The following is an 18,470-nucleotide window of genomic DNA, read 5'->3' on the forward strand; positions in this document are numbered from 1 at the left end:
TTTCATTTATATTTTTGGAAGCGAGAAATGAAAATATTTTATGAAAATTGGATTCGGAATTTATTCTTTTTATCATATAAAGCGAATCGAATGAATTTATTTGTTGTTTTGAGATTATGTTTTGTGTTTGCGTTTATTCAATGAGACGAAATATTAAAATATATTTTACTTTTCATTTATATTTTTTTATTAGCATATTGGATGTATCCTATGATTATTCTTAATTAATCTATTTTTATTTATTATTTTTATCCCTTTTCAGCTGAATACATGATTTAATATTTTTGTCCATAGCTTTTTTTTTCATACGAAAGAATTGATATACCAACAATATTAATGATTACACCAAATATTATGAAGTTGGAAACTTTGCTGATATGTTTTATTTGAGAATGTAGGTAACGACATTAAATCTACTAAAGGATTTATGGTAAGATATGTGTAAACTAAATTATGATGATACATTCAAAAGCTCACAAGAAGATACAACAACATTTTGTTGATCAGGAATATTACTATATATATAAAAAATATTCAAAACTCTTTGTTGTTTAGTAGTTTAAATGCTTCAAGTGAATCTAATTTCAAAATTTTGATTATTCATTATAATTATAATATTACAACATAATAATATTATGATAATATTTTATATTTATTGAATACAATAAGTCAATACTTATCATTCTCTTCATTTTGCTTAGAAACAACTTTAAGTACTGTTGTACTTCGGGGATACTTGTTTAAAAAAATTATTCTTGAAAAAATACCTTTAATTTTTACGAAAATGGGGTACACCAGAAAAGTCGTTACTGAAAAAAAAATCATTAATCCTAACTTAATTAAAACCTTGCAAAAACAAACGTACAAAAAAAGCCCTTTTAATTCATGGGATCCTGCTCTTGAGGAAATGCTTTCTAAGCCAGTAGCACTAAATCTTAAGACAAATCATTCCCAATGGAGAAAAGGAACTCTCAATGCTGCAACCAATTATTATTTCGATTTTGACTTCCAAGATGATACACAAAACTTGCCAACAAAAAACGGCGAATATCAAAAGTACAGAGAAAATATGATAAAAAAATTAATTCACAAACCTTTATCACCTCGAAAAAATTCATACAAAACTCGGGTAAGCTCCGGTTGTTCTCAAAAAAGAAAATCAAACCATCAATTTAAAGACAAAATGCAAATTGAAACAATTTTTTGTTCTAGGGAAAGAAGGATGAGTTTACAAATTCCAAAGCCCATTCTAGGGAAGTCTTCTCATCAGGTTGTCGCTCGGGAGTTCAATACATCGATGCCTCCATCTCTGCTTTCCCTCAAACCCAAAATAACATAAACTATTCAATCGGTATTAACGGGTCCAAACAGAAAACGATTATATTGTTATCAATTTTTTGTTAAATATTTAATCGTCTTATTTTTCAAAAAAATTGTACGTCTTGAAACCGTTTATTTGATTTCATGTGTGTAGCTACACCAAATGTAAATTTTTCATTATAGTTGTTAAGTAAATTTTTATGATGCAAAGCAAAACCAAGTGTTGCTTTATAACTTACAGTAATATTGCAATCTAAAATTTCTGATTTGATCTCATTGGCTTGAATTTGCTAGTGTTAATTTTATGCGTTTTATGATGATTTTTTTGATATAAGACACATATTTATGATGCCTAAATGAAAAGGCTCTCAACATGTTTCAAAAAAAAATTTCTAATAAAAATTAAAAACAAAATAAAGTATATGAAATATAAATTTTTATAAATTAAACGCATTTTTGAAGACATAATTTTTTATAACATCTAGATTCTTTGAGTTAAATTTCTTTTTCGATTTTTTATTGTTTAAGTAATTTAACTATTTCTGTATGTCCATTTTCAGATGCATACATAAGTGCTGTATTAAATAATTTAAAGCATTTCCAAATATTATTTTGAAATATAAAATTATTAAAATAAATTCTAAGTAAAATAAATAAATATCTTTAGCATTAATATCAATTCCTTCTTGTTCAAGAAGTAATTTGACTATTTCTGTATGACCTTTTGAAGATGCTAAAATAAGTGCTGTATTAAATAATTTAAATAATTTCCAAATATTATTTTGAAATCCAAAATTATTAAAATAAATATCAAATAAAACAAATAAATATCTTTAGCATTAATATCAATTCCTTCTTGTTCAAGCAGAAATTTAACTATTTCTATGTGCCCTTGCGAAGATTCTTGCACAAGTAAATTTCCAGATAATTTGAATTAATCATAAACAACACAACTAAACATGAAATTAATAATTTAAATATTTGAAACATTCATGTCAATTCCTTTTTGTTCAAGAAGTAATTTAACTATTTCTGTATGACCTTTCCAAGATGCCCACAGAAGTGCTGTATCAAAAATTTTAAATAATTTCCAAATATTATTTTGAAATAAGAAATTATTAAAATAAATTTTATTTTTTTAGCATTAATATCAATTCCTTCTTGTTCAAGAAGTATTTTAACTATTTCTGTATGACCATTAAAAGATGCCTCAATAAGTGCTGTATCAAAAATTTTAAATAATTTCCAAATATTATTTTGAAATATAAAATTATTAAAATAAATATTAAATAAAACAAATAAATATTTTTAGCATTAATATCAATATCTTTTTGTTCAAGAAGTAATTTAACTATTTCTGTATGACCTTTTGCAGATGTCCAAATAAGTGCTGTATTAAATAATTTAAATAATTTCCAAAATTTATTTTGAAATAAAAAATTATTAAAATAAATATAAAACAAAACAAATAAATACTTTTAGCATTAATATCAATTCCTTCTTGTTCAAGAAGTAATTTAACTATTACTGTATGACCTTTTGCAGATGTCCAAATAAGTGCTGTATTAAATAATTTAAATAATTTCCAAATATTATTTTGATTTATCGTGTTTATTATTGATATCGATTATATTATGTTCAAGAAGTAATCTAACTACTTCAATATGGCTAAATTCAGATGCAAAAAGAAGTGCCTTATCATTAATTTTAAATAATTTTCATTTAATGTTTTGAAATATAAAATTAATGAAAAGAATAAATTTATCATTGTAATCTTTTCTATTTTTTCCAAGAAGCAATTTAACTACTTCAATCTTACCTTTTTGGGCTGCATAAGTAAGTGCTGTAAAATATTTTATTAAACATATTTTGAAAATATTTTTCACGAATATTAAATTATCAAAATTAATAGTGCTCGCATAGATGTCAACTTCCTTTTGTTCAAGAAGTAATTTGACTATTTCTGTATCACCATTTCTAGATGCATACATAAGTGCTGTTTCAAATAATTTAAATAATTTCCAAATATTATTTTGAAATATAAAATTATTAAAATGAATATTAAATAAAACAAATAAATATCTTTAGCATTAATATCAATTCCTTCTTGTTCAAGAAGTAATTTAACTATTTCTGTATAACCTTTTGAAGATGCTAAAATAAGTGCTGTTTGAAATAATTTAAATATTTTCCAAATATTATTTTGAAATATTAAATTATTATAATAAATATAAAACAAAACAAATAAATACTTTTAGCATTAATATCAATTCCTTCTTGTTCAAGAAGTAATTTAACTATTTCTGTATAACCTTTTACAGATGCCCACATAAGTGCTGTTTTAAATAATTTAAATAATTTTCAAATATTATTTTGAAATTTCAAATAAATGAAATAAATAAATAATATTACAAATAAAAATCATGTTCATTAACATTTGTAACTCCTTTTTTAAGAAGAATTTTGACTATATCGAGATATCCTTTCAAAGATGCCATAATAAGTGCAGATTGAAATGTTTTTAACAATTTCCAAATACTATTTTGAAGTTCCAACATATTAAAATCAACTTTGTTCTTAATAAATAAATACCTTTAACATTGATATCTACATCTTTTTGTGCAAGAAGGAATTTTACGGTTTCTTTGTGATCATTTTCCAATGCAAATATAAGATTTGTGTTAAGTGCTATGAATATTTTCCATAAGCGTTTTAAAAATATTAAATTATTGTATTAAATATTGATACTAAGAAATAAACGCTTTTACTATTATTATCAATTCCTTTTTGTTCAATAAGTAATTTGACAATGTCTATATAACCATATTCAGATGCATACATAATTGCTGTTTTAAATTATTCGAACAATTTCCAAATATTATTTTAAAACATCTAATTATCAAAATAAAAATAAAACAAAATAATTGAATATTTATAGTATTAATATTAAATCCTCCATGTTCAACAAGTAATTTGATGACTTCAATATGATTGTTTTTAGAAGCTGTTATTAATGCTATATCAAATTTTAGAAATAATTTCCAAATATTATTTAAAAATCCAAAATCATTAAAAAAAATTTTAAATAAAACAAATTAATGTTTTTAATATTGAGATCAATTTTCTCTTGTTTAAGAAGTAATTTCACGATTTCATTATTTCCATTTTCAGAAGCTCTAATAAGTGCTGTATTAAATATTTATATTATATTCCAAATATAATTATAAATCATCAAATTCATAAAACATATTTTAAAAGTAATAAAAAAATATCTTTTTCATTGATATTTATATCTTTTTGTTCAAGAATATATTTTACTAGTTCGACATTATCAGAACAAGAAGAAAACACCAAAATATCTTTTGGAATTTGATTATTTTCAATCAAATGTTTAGCAAGATAAAAATTCCCAGTTTTTGCTGTTTCATTTATAAATGAATTATCAATTTGATTATCTTTTTCTATAAATGAAAAAATTTCATAATTCCCACTTTTAACACAAATGTCAATTATTTTATTAAAATTTTTTTCTCCAAATTTATTTGAAAAATGCGTGTAATTCATTAATTGTGATTGATGTTCATCTTGAGAATCTTCATAAAAATATTTAAAAATATCATTTCGATGAAATTTAATTGCGACCTCAAATAAATCGTCAAATGATGTGTGATTTTGTTCACATAAATGAATAATCTCTAAGTTTCCACCTGCTATAACATATTTACCAATATCATTTACATTAGCGCCATTCATAAGTAAAAATTTAAAACATTTTATAGCAGAAAAAAATGCTGCAAAACCAATTAATGAAACATTTTCTTGATTAATAAACGAGTATCTTTCATAAAGTGATGGTTCAATTGTTTGATTAAAATCAAAATCTTCTTGCGATGATATTTCTTGAAGTTTTTCAACATCATCGTTTCGAATTATTTTTGCGATTTCATTAGGATTAACTCCTTCTTTTACTAATTGTTTATGAAGTTCGAAATCATTATTTGAAAGTTTGGAATAACTATCATAAAATTTTCTAGAGAATGGATCATTTTGATTAATTTTTATTTCCTAATTCTGTCTTATAATGAGCAAAATATTTAGATTGAATATTTGATGTAATATTTTCATTAATTAAATTTTCCATAATCATTCTTTCTATAAGAAAATATGCTTCTTGTGTTTCAATTTTAGAGATATATTTACCAAAGATATCTATTATTTTAATATTGTTTTTCTTTAATTCTTCTTCTTTCGATTGAATTGATTTTAAATATTTAAAATATAAATCATAATCATTCCTTAGAGAAGAAAATGCTGCATATACTAATATACAAACAACAATATTAAATGAATATACAAAATTAGGATCAAATATGTTCATTGCTTGATGAATTGATATATTGAAATTTTCTTCATTTAAGTTAAAAATTATTTTTTCAAGTTCATTTAAAATTTGCATAAAATTGGTTTCAGCTTTGAGACATTCCACTTTATTTTCCGAATGATTTTCTGTCTGTGATGCATTGAATTTTGTTTCGTTCTCGCACATATAGTATTTTAAAAGATTAACCTTTTTTTGTGATATGGGGTGCCCCAATCATTATTTTTTTTTTATTTTGTGTGCGTTTTAATCGTCTCTGAGTTCAGGAAACCTTTATTTTATAACGAAATTTGAAACCACGATGAAAATCATTCCAATACACCTCTACGGTCAAAACCGCTTTTCACATAAAAAAAATTGTTGTTGCGTTGTATACTCTTGTGTTTTGTCAAAACATATAGATTACTGAACATTTCAACTTTTTTTCTGTTGAAGATATTGTTGTATTTAATTTGACACCTTTGTGAAAGTGATTCATGCATGAATATTCCGATTGTAAACGGTTAACTGTATGCTTATAACTTTTGCTATAACCCTTTAAATTACATTTCCCTCGAGGAATTTCATGAATTTATTTTATATAATATATTTTGTTACATACTCTCTATTGTGATATGATTTATTTATTGAAAATTATCATGTATAATAAATAAGATATATTCTTCATTGTGTTTATGAAGTTCAGCGTACCAAATTTAATATAATTTGGATTTGATGCTTCATATTGGCAACAATGAACTTCCGGCCGCCGGGGGCGGGGCCCCTAGGGTCCTCGTGATCATTCCCGACCGCATTATATACCTACCTAAATTCAAATCAAAAGGTGCAAGCGATTGAGTTTTGATACTTCAACATTAATATAACTCAAAATATAAGCACTCAGTCGAGATATAAATATTATGTTACGGCTTGGATAAAATTGCCTTTACCATTAATCTGAAATGCAATTTTTTAATCGCCATTGATTTTCAAATTTTCAATTTTTATTTGGAAGAAATATAGTAAACAATAAATGCTACAACAAGAATTGGTCATACGTGCTATCGATGATGTACATTTGTATTTTCTTTTACATTCATCAGTAAAATTACATTTTCAATTAGTTATTATTTATTTATTCTGCTGTGGTTTTTGTTGTTTTGGGTTTTGCTTCTTTGTTTTCTTTGGTGGAACCGCTTTCTTTGGGTTCATTGATGCAATCATTTCGCCCGATATTTTCGTGAGTTCTTCGTTGCCTTTCACAGTCTCTGCGACTTTTTGCGTTGCGATAAATATCGCATTAGCGATTGCTTCTTTGAGAGACTTTTTGTCCATGGCCGCAAAGTCCGCTGTTGCAGCTTCAACATCATTGTACTTCTTTTCGCCAAGTACAAATTCTCCATTTGCCTCAATCAAAAGAGCAAGTGATATGAAAATTGGATTATTGGAGATATCGTCTGTACAAAATGCAGAGTTGGCCTTCTTTTTAAGAACAGCAAGGTCATCCTCGACGTAAAAATTGTTATTTAAGTCAAGACGCGGTTGATTTGGCTTGAGATTTAGAATATCAAGCATTGGAATAATCACTGGGACATTATCGGGACTGAATTTTTCAATAAGAGAAAATTGAGCTTCGGAAGATACAGTTGTGATGACAATATCGGCTTTAAGATGGATCATTTCAGTGGCTTGTAAACATGGTGAAATGTATTTTGATGCGGTTTGTACTTCTTTGGAATTCTTTGGAACTTGTAATGTATTTTGGACATCTTGGACACTGACTTTGATGGAGTTTTGAACCATATCAAAGAACATTTCGGCATTAAGTGAAAGTTCACTGGATTTAACAATTTCTATGTTTGGACCACAAACGCCAAGTTCTTTGAGGATGGCAACTGCATAGTTTGAAGCGGTTTGAATAAGTTCATCATTTAAATTAAATGCAAGATTTTGTTGTGCTTTTATATCAGAAATAAATAAAATGTACTTGCCACCACATTCGGTAACTGCCCTTGATGCTGCAACATATTGAAGTGCTTGAAGATAATTAAAACGAACAGATGGTTCAAGTGGATGTATTGCAATAAAATCTTGTTTGCCAGAAAGCTTTTGTTGAAGCTTGTCAGCAATGTCTTTTTTAGTTGAAATAGACAAGAGTCTGTTGATCTTTTGTTGGATTTCCATTTTCTCTATGAGGTCAAACAAACATTCTCAAAATTATGCCATCGTTCTGTCGGGTTTTTAATTCAAATTTTAATTTTAATTAACCAGCGCAACCAAAATTAATTACTTTTCTCTTCATTTGTTTTGATAAAAATATTTTAAATACACCAAACATATTGATAGGAATATAGAGATACATTTCATCATGAGCATTAATTTTTAAAATTATGAATCAATAAATTTGTGATTTCTTAAGAAATTAAATATTTAATTTTTGTTTTTTTTTTTTTTTTTGTTTGTTTTGTTTTGTTTTGTTTTTTGACATTTTACTTAAAACAATATAGTTGTTTGTAAAATATTAAAAATTTGTTGACATGTTCTCGATGAATACAGGCAAAATATTTTCAACTTAATATTTATTTCTTACTTCCTCTTTTTTAACAGTACACAAATGAAAAATTATCTATAAATTTTTTGCCTGTTTGTTGTTTGCTTTAATTATTGTGTTATTTTTAAGAAATTAAATGATCTTTTCTGACAAAAAATTTGACAAGCTTTGCTCGAACACAACTGCAAATCAGCGGTTTGAACGGTTTGGTCTCTCCTTTCTTCACAGAGCCATGAAGTACACCTACAAATCGAATGGTGCTCCAGTCCTTAAAGCTTGCACTCCAACTGAACGCGTTCACTTCAAGCCAATGTTCGAAACAGGCCGTGCTATCAATGGAATGAAGGTTTCAAAGGCCCTTGCATATCTTGAGGCAGTTATTGAACACAAGCGTGCTGTTCCATTCTTCCGCTATAATGAAGGTATCCCACACCATGCTCAAGGCAAAGAATGGGGCTGCCCATCATCAAGATGGCCAGAAAAGTCTGCTAAGTTATTCATCAAGCTCATCAAGAATGCATTGGCAGGTGCTGCTCAAAAGCCAGAAATCAACGTTGACAATTTACACATTGTTCACGTTCAATGCAACTATGCAAGAATGTATCGTTACCGCCGCATTCATCAAGCACACGGACGTGTTAAGTGCTATGCCTCCCCACCAACTAATGTCCAAATAGTCCTTGCTGAAAAGAAGGCTCCAGTTAAAGCAGCTAAATAAACACAATCAAAATTTAAAATCTTTTTCACATAAAACAATTTGGCTGATATTTTTTGGTTGCTGTGTTTTCTCCAATAAAGATGACTTTATAAAAATTAAATGAAATAATTATCAACAAAATGCCAAGTTTGGAAGATGTCATACAATTTTTACTGGATTGCTTTTAACAAACCTTAAATTTGATACCTGAACTGAAGCTTTTTTTATTCATTGCATGGAAAAGATTATTAATAAAATGGAACAAAAAGTGACAATTCCAGATGTCTTCATATTCTCGTTCTATCACTAGATTTAGTCCAGATGGTAGATTATTTCAAATTGAACATGCTCATGCAGCAGTAAAACGAGGTACAACCGTTGTTGCTACGCAATCCAATGATATTATTGTAATTGCTGTTGAAAAATCAACAGTTGCTAAACTCCAAGACCCAAGTACATTTCGCAAAGTTATTCCTCTAGACGATCACATTATGTGTGCGTTTGCTGGCCTTCATGCAGATGCTCGAGTTCTTGTTGGAAAAGCACAAGTTGAATGTCAAAGCCACAGACTCACATATGAGGACCCAATTACAGTCGAACGAATTGCTCGTTATATTGCGACTGTTCAACTTCGATATACTCAATCTGGTGGTGTTCGACCATTTGGTGTTGCTACATTAGTTTGCGGATTTGACTCCACAAATCAACCACATATTTATGAGACTCTTCCATCTGGTGGTTACACTGAGTGGAAAGCTCGAACAATCGGAAGACATGATCAAACAGTTATGGAATATCTAGAAAAACATCACAAAAACGAAATGAGCGACGAAGAAGCAATGAAGCTTGCCGTTGGATCTCTTCTCGAAGTTGTAGAAAATGGCGCAAAGAATCTTGAAGTAGCTGTAATGAAACGAGGTGAAACAATGAAACTTCTGGGTGAAGATGAATTGAGTTCACTGATAGATTCTATTAACAAAAAATGAATGAAAATATTTTATATATGATATCCATAAACAACAACTGTACAAAGAATGCTTCCCTCTTGGTACTTATAGACGCCGTAATCTGGTGTTAAAAAACAAATATACTATCAACGTTGCGTTCATAACGACTTGCATTTGCAAAATGAAGACCTGCACCGCAGTTTTGAGTTATCACACCTGTAGTAACATACTTGAAGCGAGGACCCAAAACACTAAGTCTTCGAAGAATATCTTCAAAAATTGTAGATAACCATTCTTGTGCTTTCTCAGCTGAATATTCTTTGTTCTTCAGAATTGCTTTGACGGAACTACCCATAATTTCCTCTATTTGCTGTTTGTTAAATGATTGCTGGAGTTAAAAATTAAAGATACGTCTAAGCTTTCGTCGAATACAGACATTCTTGAAAATAATCTTGAAAACACGTTAATCACTATTGACAATGTTTAGTAAACGTTTTTGGAGCACCCCAAATTTGTGCAAAATGGCTTGATCCATTCAAAAAGTCGTCTTTGTTCGCCCAAACAAACTATGGAAAATTGAATATTTTATTATGTGATCACATAACTTCATTTTGTAATTCCAAGTTTTTCCATTCTATTACTGAAACAAATGTAAACGAGTTAGAAAATAATGTCGTATTAACTATACAACAACGTGGTTCACCTTTTATTACTGTTGTCATTTTATTTGTCGAATTATCATATTATGTATATAGCGTTATTAATAACTCTTTAAGGTCTACAACTGATTAAAATTATCAAATTACAAGATTTCTACAACTTTCTAAGTCACAATTCCGAATTTAAAAAAAATGCATTTCATTTATATAATTCTAATAAATAAGTTTCTCCACCTAATGTTAAAATCTTGATAACTATTCGACTAAAATATTATCCAAATTTAGATTTATCATATTTATAAATTCAATCATTTTTTTACAATTCAAAATTTAAAAATAATCAATATTATTCTGGAATAACATTGGGATTCTCAACAAAAGTGAACATTATCAATAAAGTTCCAATTTTTCAGATTTTATTTCTCCTCTATTCATACATATTTACAATATAAATGTATTAAGAGTTGATCCAAATAGTTTAACATTCACCTTAAGACATGAACTGTAATTAGAATGTTATCATAGAACAAATTGATTTTTTATCCTCCCATAAAATCATTGAACAAGTTGTATTTTCAACTCAAAAATTGAATACCCAACAACCTCACCACATTTAAATAAATATCTCAAAAAGATCTTTTAAACTCCCTGTCAAAATTTTGTCATTTGGGCAAATGTCCATCAAAAAGTGATTTGTTTGATTTTGAGAGAAAACAATTGGAATAATGAGTTCCAATTGGGAAGATTTCACCAATGATGAAGATGTGGATATCAATCCCAATATGCCTTCGTTGCTTCCTTCTTCTTTAAGAGATGTGTGGGAAGACCCAGATTCTCAAACAAGCATTTTTTCTGAATCTCCGAAAAATCCCATAAATTATAACCTGGGCTCTCCACGTTACGACCATCGTCAACCAAATTACGTTGGTTCAGCACCAATTCATAATGGCTTTTCTCAAAATCAAATTAAATTCCAAGGGGAAATTCAGACTGAAAACAAGTTGTATGGTAATCAGTGTTATCAAGTAGAATTCCACCCAAGTCGTTCCGCATGGTTTTATGCTCCCCAGAAATGCAAGTTTAATATAGGAGATTACGTTTTAACAGAAGCAGACCGTGGATATGACATAGGGAAGGTGGTTAATATTAAAAAGAGACCATCGGTAACAGATTCAAGGGCCAAAATGATTGTAAGGATTGCACATGAACATGAAATCAGCCAATTACCACAAAAAGCAGAAAGTGAAAAGCGTGCCCTGGATTTGTGTCGTGTCAAAGCTGCAGAACTTGGTTTACCAATGGAGATAACTGGGGCAGAATTTCAATTTGATGGCAAAAAACTTACTTTTTATTATACAGCTTCAAGTTATATAGATTTTAGAGTTTTGGTTCGGACTCTCTTCAAAGTATTCGGAACCAGAATATGGATGTGTTGTACATCTGAAATCAACAAATAAAAGCTAGAAATAAACGGCAACAATAACTCAAAAATTTGTTAATTGAATGTTTTACAAACATTTAAAACTTTGAATTTTTATCGGACTCTCAATTTGAATCACATCATCAAAAACGTGTTTAGCGACCAGATATGCATTCAAATCAAAACTCCCAGAAAAAAACTGCTCGTTCAGAAAAACGTACTGACCAGATAATCACAGAAATAACCCACATCAAGACAGTGAAATTTTGGCGTTTTTTTTTTTGAGAAGAATTCGTGAAGAGATATTGGCAATATTAGTGAAGCAAAATACAACATGTTTGTTATTCTGTGAAAATTTAATTTGAAGATGCTCCCATGGGAGACGATTAATCTTTATCTGATTTTTATTATTTTCATAAATTATCGTTCTTCTTTGATTTTTCGAGTGGGTACCAAGTGCTTTAAATGATATTTATTCACTTGGAAAAATTCTGGAATAAGTTTTTGTTGAAGAAAGCACTTTTCCATGCACAAAGGAACAGTTATTATGTTACGAAGGGATATTTAACGTAATGTGCTTTTCAATCCATATATCTTCTCGTTATATCTTTATCGAGAGTTCCAAAAATAAGTAGTATACTACAAATGTTACTGATCTTCCTAAGCATCAAATTACTAAACAATGTACATTTAGTATCACACCAAATGATATAACAACGATTCCAATTTACATCAAAAAAATCCCTTATTTGGAGACCGTTAATTTTACAACAGATCACCTCATATTTGACATGTCAGAAGATTTTAGTTCACATATTTCACAAATTTTATTATTTTCCTGGTAAATTCTCATGGAAACGTTTGGTATCAATTCCAGAGAAACCCATTGCATTTGAATCAGCAATGTGATATTATAATCTTCAAGAATATCCAAATAAAATCAAATATGCACTTGTAATATTGATTTATCATATATAGCTAAAAGAAAACAAGCTGGAGGCGTTTGGGATGTTGTGCCTTTTTATAATACATTGGATAACAATGCTAACACATTAGCAAACTCTTGAAACATGTAAATGAAAGTAGCGAATATAACCACATATTGGAAACAAAAGATGATAAAATTAGTAAAAAATGAATTGAAAATTTAATATTGACTTCAAACAATGGTCCCAAAAGTTAATACACATATTCTTTCAAAAATAATTTTTAATCATATTTAGAAATAAATATTTGACGAAAATGTTATAGTCATTGAGACAATGCAAAGTTTTATCGTTTCTTCATTATTAGCATAACCAATAAAAAGCAATACGACAAGGGGATTAAAGGAAGCTGCAAGTGATTAGCAAAACAATACTGGGAGCTTCATAAGAAATATAATGAAGAAGGGCATAACCCAAATGAAGTTGCTAAAATAATCTTTAAAGTTTAAATTGTCTGAAGGAAAAATAGATAAATGTATAATTTTTTAACAAAGATTTAGTTAGAAACTTATTCTTATTTTATCTATTCCACAAGTACTCTGAAGTTGTTTACCAAGTAAATGATTAAGCTATTATTCTTTGAAAGATTGAAATTAAATTTTCTTATCATTAAAAATTCTGATCAATTTCAATAAAAACCTCATATTTGGTACATGCAACAGAAAAAAACAATGATACTCATTAAATACGTATAAATAAGTATACATATTCAAAGATAGAATTTGTAAATTAGCAAATTTGTACTGATTCTAAATATCGAAAATGATATGTATCTTCTTCACAAATCGAATCATGCAGTTTATCTTTATTGTATATTGAGGAAATTTTGAAAATACGAACATATCATACATGTTATGGAATGCGATATTAATTATTCTCCATTTTTAAAATTAATTCTCTAGGGCCACATTATTGTTAACTCAACTCAGATTTCACATAACAATATTCCTATTATCATATCATTTTAAACAAACCAAAGTTATTTCTTTGCCTTTTTCGGCAGTTCTGTCTTCAGATGTTCCATCGTGTCCTGCTCCACGCATACGTCCAGTGGCTTACACAAGTCAACGTAATTCTTTATTGCGTCCCCAACAAGCAAGTCAACGCCTTCACGAAGCGCGTATTTGACTTTTGGAAATTGCTTAATGATTATTACTTCCGACTCTTCGGACCCTTTCGCTTTCCACGTCTCTACGAATGCTCCGAGTACGAATCGCCACGTCAGCGGTGGGCAGAGCTCGAAGAACGTTAGCGAGAAGAGATCAAAGTTGTGTTTGTCTTGTTGAAGCATACAATCGCGCATGTCAATGAGCGCTTTCATGTTTGGGGTGTTAGGCTTTACCTTATCGATCATGTTCAGTTGATTATGTCTGCAATAATAATCGAAAAGAGCTGATGCTGATGCAGAATAAATGATTTCATCAACATTGGATGAAACTGGAAAGTCATTGTTTATAACATTTGTGACTTTCCATAGAGTATTTGTGGGTGGTTCCCAAATGTGAACATGTGCAATCGTTTGAATCGCTTGAAATCCGAGCTTACGATCTTCTGGTGGGGGAGTAATGACGAAAGGAACGCATGCGCGAGAAGATGCTATGACTGGAAGAGTTGGGCGCTGGTGCACACACGAAGCCTTGTAAAAACCGCTCTTAACGTTCACTTTGCATTGAAACCCAAACGGTCGCCAGCAATCGGATGATGCGATGTCTGACACTCTGCTGAGGGAGCTGTGGGAATCAAAGGATGAGAAGAACCGACAAACTCCGGGAACACTGGTAGTAAAGCGCTGAAGAGATGAGGTATGAATTGGTGAATCAATGAAAAAATCAATTCGAATTGGAATATGTGTGAAAACCGAGAGCTTTTGTATGGCTTTATCATCAAGATTACCTCCACTACAGAAAACACGACACCAAAAACAACTGCGTTTTGAATTAAGAAGAGTTGTTAAAATTGGAATTGTATTTGAAACAGGAATTTTGACAGATGTGCTTGGAAGTTTGGAGAGCTGTTCATAGTTTTCGGCTGTGGTAACAAGTTTTCGTGCAGTTTCAGGTGTATTTACAACAAAAACTTGGACTGGCGAATCTGAAGGTAATGATTGCATAATTGCACGTGCTGGGGAAATATCTCCCGAACCAATAATTATAACATGATTTAAATTAAATGAAACAGATCTATCCATAATCTGATATGATGGAAGAGATGTGACAAAAGAAGGAAGATTTGGAAACTTATCATCTGGTAAGTCAACATGCGTGCCACATACGGAACAGGTCCAACTGTGTTCATTAAGGCTACAAAAGCCATTGAGATAAGAGGAACAATTTGTGCATCTTGGAACTTTATACTGACTTTGTTCAACAACCATGAGCCCATCCATAATCGGCTCTGTGTATATTACAAAAGGGAGTTTTGCATGATCTAATATTTTTTTGGTTGATGGGAAAACAGATAAAGTAGAATGCATGGAAAAAATATGCCAAAATAAAATTACTCAATTTTTTTTGCCATTCCGAAACAAGTAATTTTTTTTTTTTTATGTGTTCTTCAAATATTTGGAATATTTCTTTGATCTCAATGCAATTTCGGCAACTTTCTCCAAAATGTGAGACTAAATAAATAGTTATAGATAATTTCGCAAAATAATTCAATACTTGTTTCTTTTGATAAGTTTTTAAATAAGACATTGAATGTTTAGTATTTGTTGTTAGAAGGAGTAATATATTATTTTGAATACAAAATTTTCTATTTGGCTTTATCTTCCTTTAAAATGACAATCTTTGTTCGGTAATAAATGAGACCAACAAACGCAGTGCTAACTACAATTATTTTCTCAATTCTTGAAATTCTTTCATTTAACCTTCACTTGGTTATAAATACCAAGTTGAGTGTGATGAAATTTAGAGCATTGGTAAGTGTTATAGATGCATTTATTTCATTGGCTTTAATTTTTTTATTTGGTGGTGGCTACTTATTCCATTTCTTTCATGAATTTCAGAAAAGTTTTAATTGCGTTTTAGCTACTATTTTATGTTTTCTTGGCCCATTAGTTCAAAGATACTTTGAATCAAATTCATTAAGCAATCTAATCAACAATTATATTACTGAATTTAAATCCTTTTACCAGCTTAGAGCTGTTATTATTGCACCTTTCTCAGAAGAAATGATTTATCGCTCTTTCACATGTTCGCTTTGGGAAAGCTCAAGCATATCTCGCGCCAAAATAATAATTCTATCCCCAGTCACGTTTGGCATATGCCATTTTTCGAATTTTTTCTTTTTACCGTCAAAATCTATTGCAAAAAGATTATTAACATGTGCATTCCAATGTTGTTACACTTGTGTCTTCGGCTGGTGGGAAGCGTTTGTATGGATAAATACCCATTGTTTCATGGCAGTTTTTCTCATCCACGCGTTTTGTAATTCGATGGAATTTCCAAACTTTAATGGTGCACTGACATGGCCAAACAAAAAGCAAAGGGCTATAATACAGTTCTCATACGTTTTAGGTCTATTTCTCTTTATTACGTTTGTTGTAAAAATCATATAATATCTTTATGTTCTTTTTTTAATGCAATTTTAACAAAATAGGGTGTGCACTATACAAAATAAATTTGTTATCAATTAAAAATAAGGTGAAAATTTTTACTTTCTATGCATTTTAATCCAGAAATTGCTTTCAATGAATGTCACTTTTGATTTACGTCACATATATCCAAAATTCCGAATGTGAAATAAAAAATATGAAAAAAAAAAATGGACATAAAATAATTATTGATCAAACTCATCTAATGGACTTAAACGGAGATATTCAAACAGAACGTGTTCCTAGATCTGGAAAATAAAATATAAAATATTTTTTTATTAATTTAATTTCTTTTTGCTTTATAAGAACTTTGTAAATTATTTGAGTGACTACGTGTATGGGAAATATAAATATGAATATTATTTGAATGATTTGTTATTTCATTATTTTATACATCCGAGAATTTAGTCAAAATCATTCAAAAAGTTTAAATTTCTTCACTGATTAAACAAAGGATCGAGCTGGATTATAATGGACAGATTGAATACTTATCGTGTTTTTATAACAACGGTTATCTTCTTTGTGTTGAAAATGATCGATTTTAAAGCGGTTAATTGAATATGCATAATTAACCAAATTTTTTTGAAAACACCACTCATGAATGTATAATTGATATGAATCTCGATTCGTGATATTTTTTGATCGAAGCCATTGTTTAAGATGGTGCCAAACGCACTCAATCATTTGTGTATGAACATGAGTATCTGGATTAACAAAATTGTATTTATGATTTACTGTATAATAAAAAAATCCTTGCTCACTGAGGTTTCTATAAGCTGCCCATTGATCTGTGTGTATATGTGTATTAATTTTTACATATTTTTCAATAATCGGAAATAATGTATTTGCATTTCTTTTCTCAACTAAATCAATATATACTCGACCTGTTACAGAATCTATTCCTCCAAAGAACCACATCTGTGATAAACTTAAATTTCTTCCCACATTATATTTGGCCTTGGAGATCAATGTTTCATCTATCTGAACATTGCCCCAAAGGCCACCTAGTGGGTTATGAGTTAAATCATTATAATATGCAATTTCAGATAAATCTCGAAATTTTTTAAAATTATCATAAATAGTATCAATTTCAGGCAAAGATGGTCTATCCATCTTTGCCATTGATGGCGTCATATCGAGCGCACAAGAAGCATATAATAAAATAGCTGTTCTTAAATCAAATTTGGAATTTTCAAAAATTGTTTTTGTTCTTATCGATGATTTGTGCCTATGAATACCTTTACACATGAATATGGCACCATTGGAATAAGAGTTACTGAAACAACAATTGCAATTTGAATTAAAATATTTTCTGAAAAAGTTAACACACTTTGAATAATCATTCAATAATTCCTACTTTTTCAAAGTTATTAGAAAATTTGTGTTAATCTAAAAACGTTGATTTTTTAACTTCCGATATTGAATAATATCTCAAAAAGCATTTTTTATGACATATTCAATCTGTGCAAAGTTCGGGAAAAGTTTTATTGATCCTTGTTTCGAGTCGAACATTTTAAAATGAAGCAAAATCAAACAGCAACAAACCAGAAATCTCAAAACGAATGGGAAACATTTACAACGCTCAAAAACATAATCTTTGGTTTGAATATCGATAATTTTGCGCAATCATCAAATTTTATTATCAGCAAGTTTTGGAAAGAATATCCAATATCTTATGATATCATTATATACCGAATGATATATACTTCTTTTTTGATTGATAATAATGATTTTGATATATATTTGAGATTATTACAGGAAATTGAAAAATTTGAAGTAAATAATAAAATCAGCACAAAAATAATAAATTTGTTTTCTCAATTTCTTCTTAAAGAAAACACACAAGAATCATTTTATTTACTTAGTTACATGATTAAGTATAATTTACTTGAATCAAAATTCATCAAAAATACATTTAATCCATTTTTTTGTTCATATTAA

The 18,470-nt window shown here is 29.0% G+C and overlaps 5 protein-coding genes across 5 annotated transcripts; 3 read left to right on the forward strand and 2 right to left on the reverse strand.

Moving 5' to 3' along the window:
* Positions 1-6,808: 6,808 nt before the first annotated feature.
* On the reverse strand, positions 6,809-7,861 carry GO595_006029 (tyrosyl-tRNA synthetase; the record flags this gene model as incomplete). The annotated part of the gene is made up of 1 exon (XM_067919337.1): positions 6,809-7,861. One exon carries the CDS (start codon positions 7,859-7,861, stop codon positions 6,809-6,811), a length of 1,053 nt encoding a protein of 350 aa, XP_067774065.1.
* A 599-nt stretch (positions 7,862-8,460) lies between these two features.
* On the forward strand, positions 8,461-8,946 carry GO595_006030 (ribosomal protein L22; the record flags this gene model as incomplete). The annotated part of the gene is made up of 1 exon (XM_067919338.1): positions 8,461-8,946. One exon carries the CDS (start codon positions 8,461-8,463, stop codon positions 8,944-8,946), a length of 486 nt encoding a protein of 161 aa, XP_067774066.1.
* Positions 8,947-9,206: 260 nt separating this feature from the next.
* On the forward strand, positions 9,207-9,911 carry GO595_006031 (Proteasome subunit alpha type-7; the record flags this gene model as incomplete). The annotated part of the gene is made up of 1 exon (XM_067919339.1): positions 9,207-9,911. The coding sequence occupies one exon, from the start codon at positions 9,207-9,209 to the stop codon at positions 9,909-9,911; it is 705 nt and encodes a 234-aa protein (XP_067774067.1).
* A 1,345-nt stretch (positions 9,912-11,256) lies between these two features.
* Positions 11,257-11,988, forward strand: GO595_006032 (PSP1 C-terminal conserved region family protein; the record flags this gene model as incomplete). The annotated part of the gene is made up of 1 exon (XM_067919340.1): positions 11,257-11,988. One exon carries the CDS (start codon positions 11,257-11,259, stop codon positions 11,986-11,988), a length of 732 nt encoding a protein of 243 aa, XP_067774068.1.
* A 1,928-nt stretch (positions 11,989-13,916) lies between these two features.
* GO595_006033 (Sec23/Sec24 zinc finger-containing protein) lies at positions 13,917-15,323 on the reverse strand (the record flags this gene model as incomplete). The annotated part of the gene is made up of 1 exon (XM_067919342.1): positions 13,917-15,323. The coding sequence occupies one exon, from the start codon at positions 15,321-15,323 to the stop codon at positions 13,917-13,919; it is 1,407 nt and encodes a 468-aa protein (XP_067774069.1).
* Between the last annotated feature and the right edge of the window lie 3,147 nt (positions 15,324-18,470).

The sequence above is a fragment of the Histomonas meleagridis genome (genome assembly GCF_020186115.1).
Source record: "Histomonas meleagridis strain 2922-C6/04-10x chromosome Unknown contig_4, whole genome shotgun sequence".
Classification (NCBI taxonomy): Eukaryota; Parabasalia; order Tritrichomonadida; family Dientamoebidae; genus Histomonas; species Histomonas meleagridis.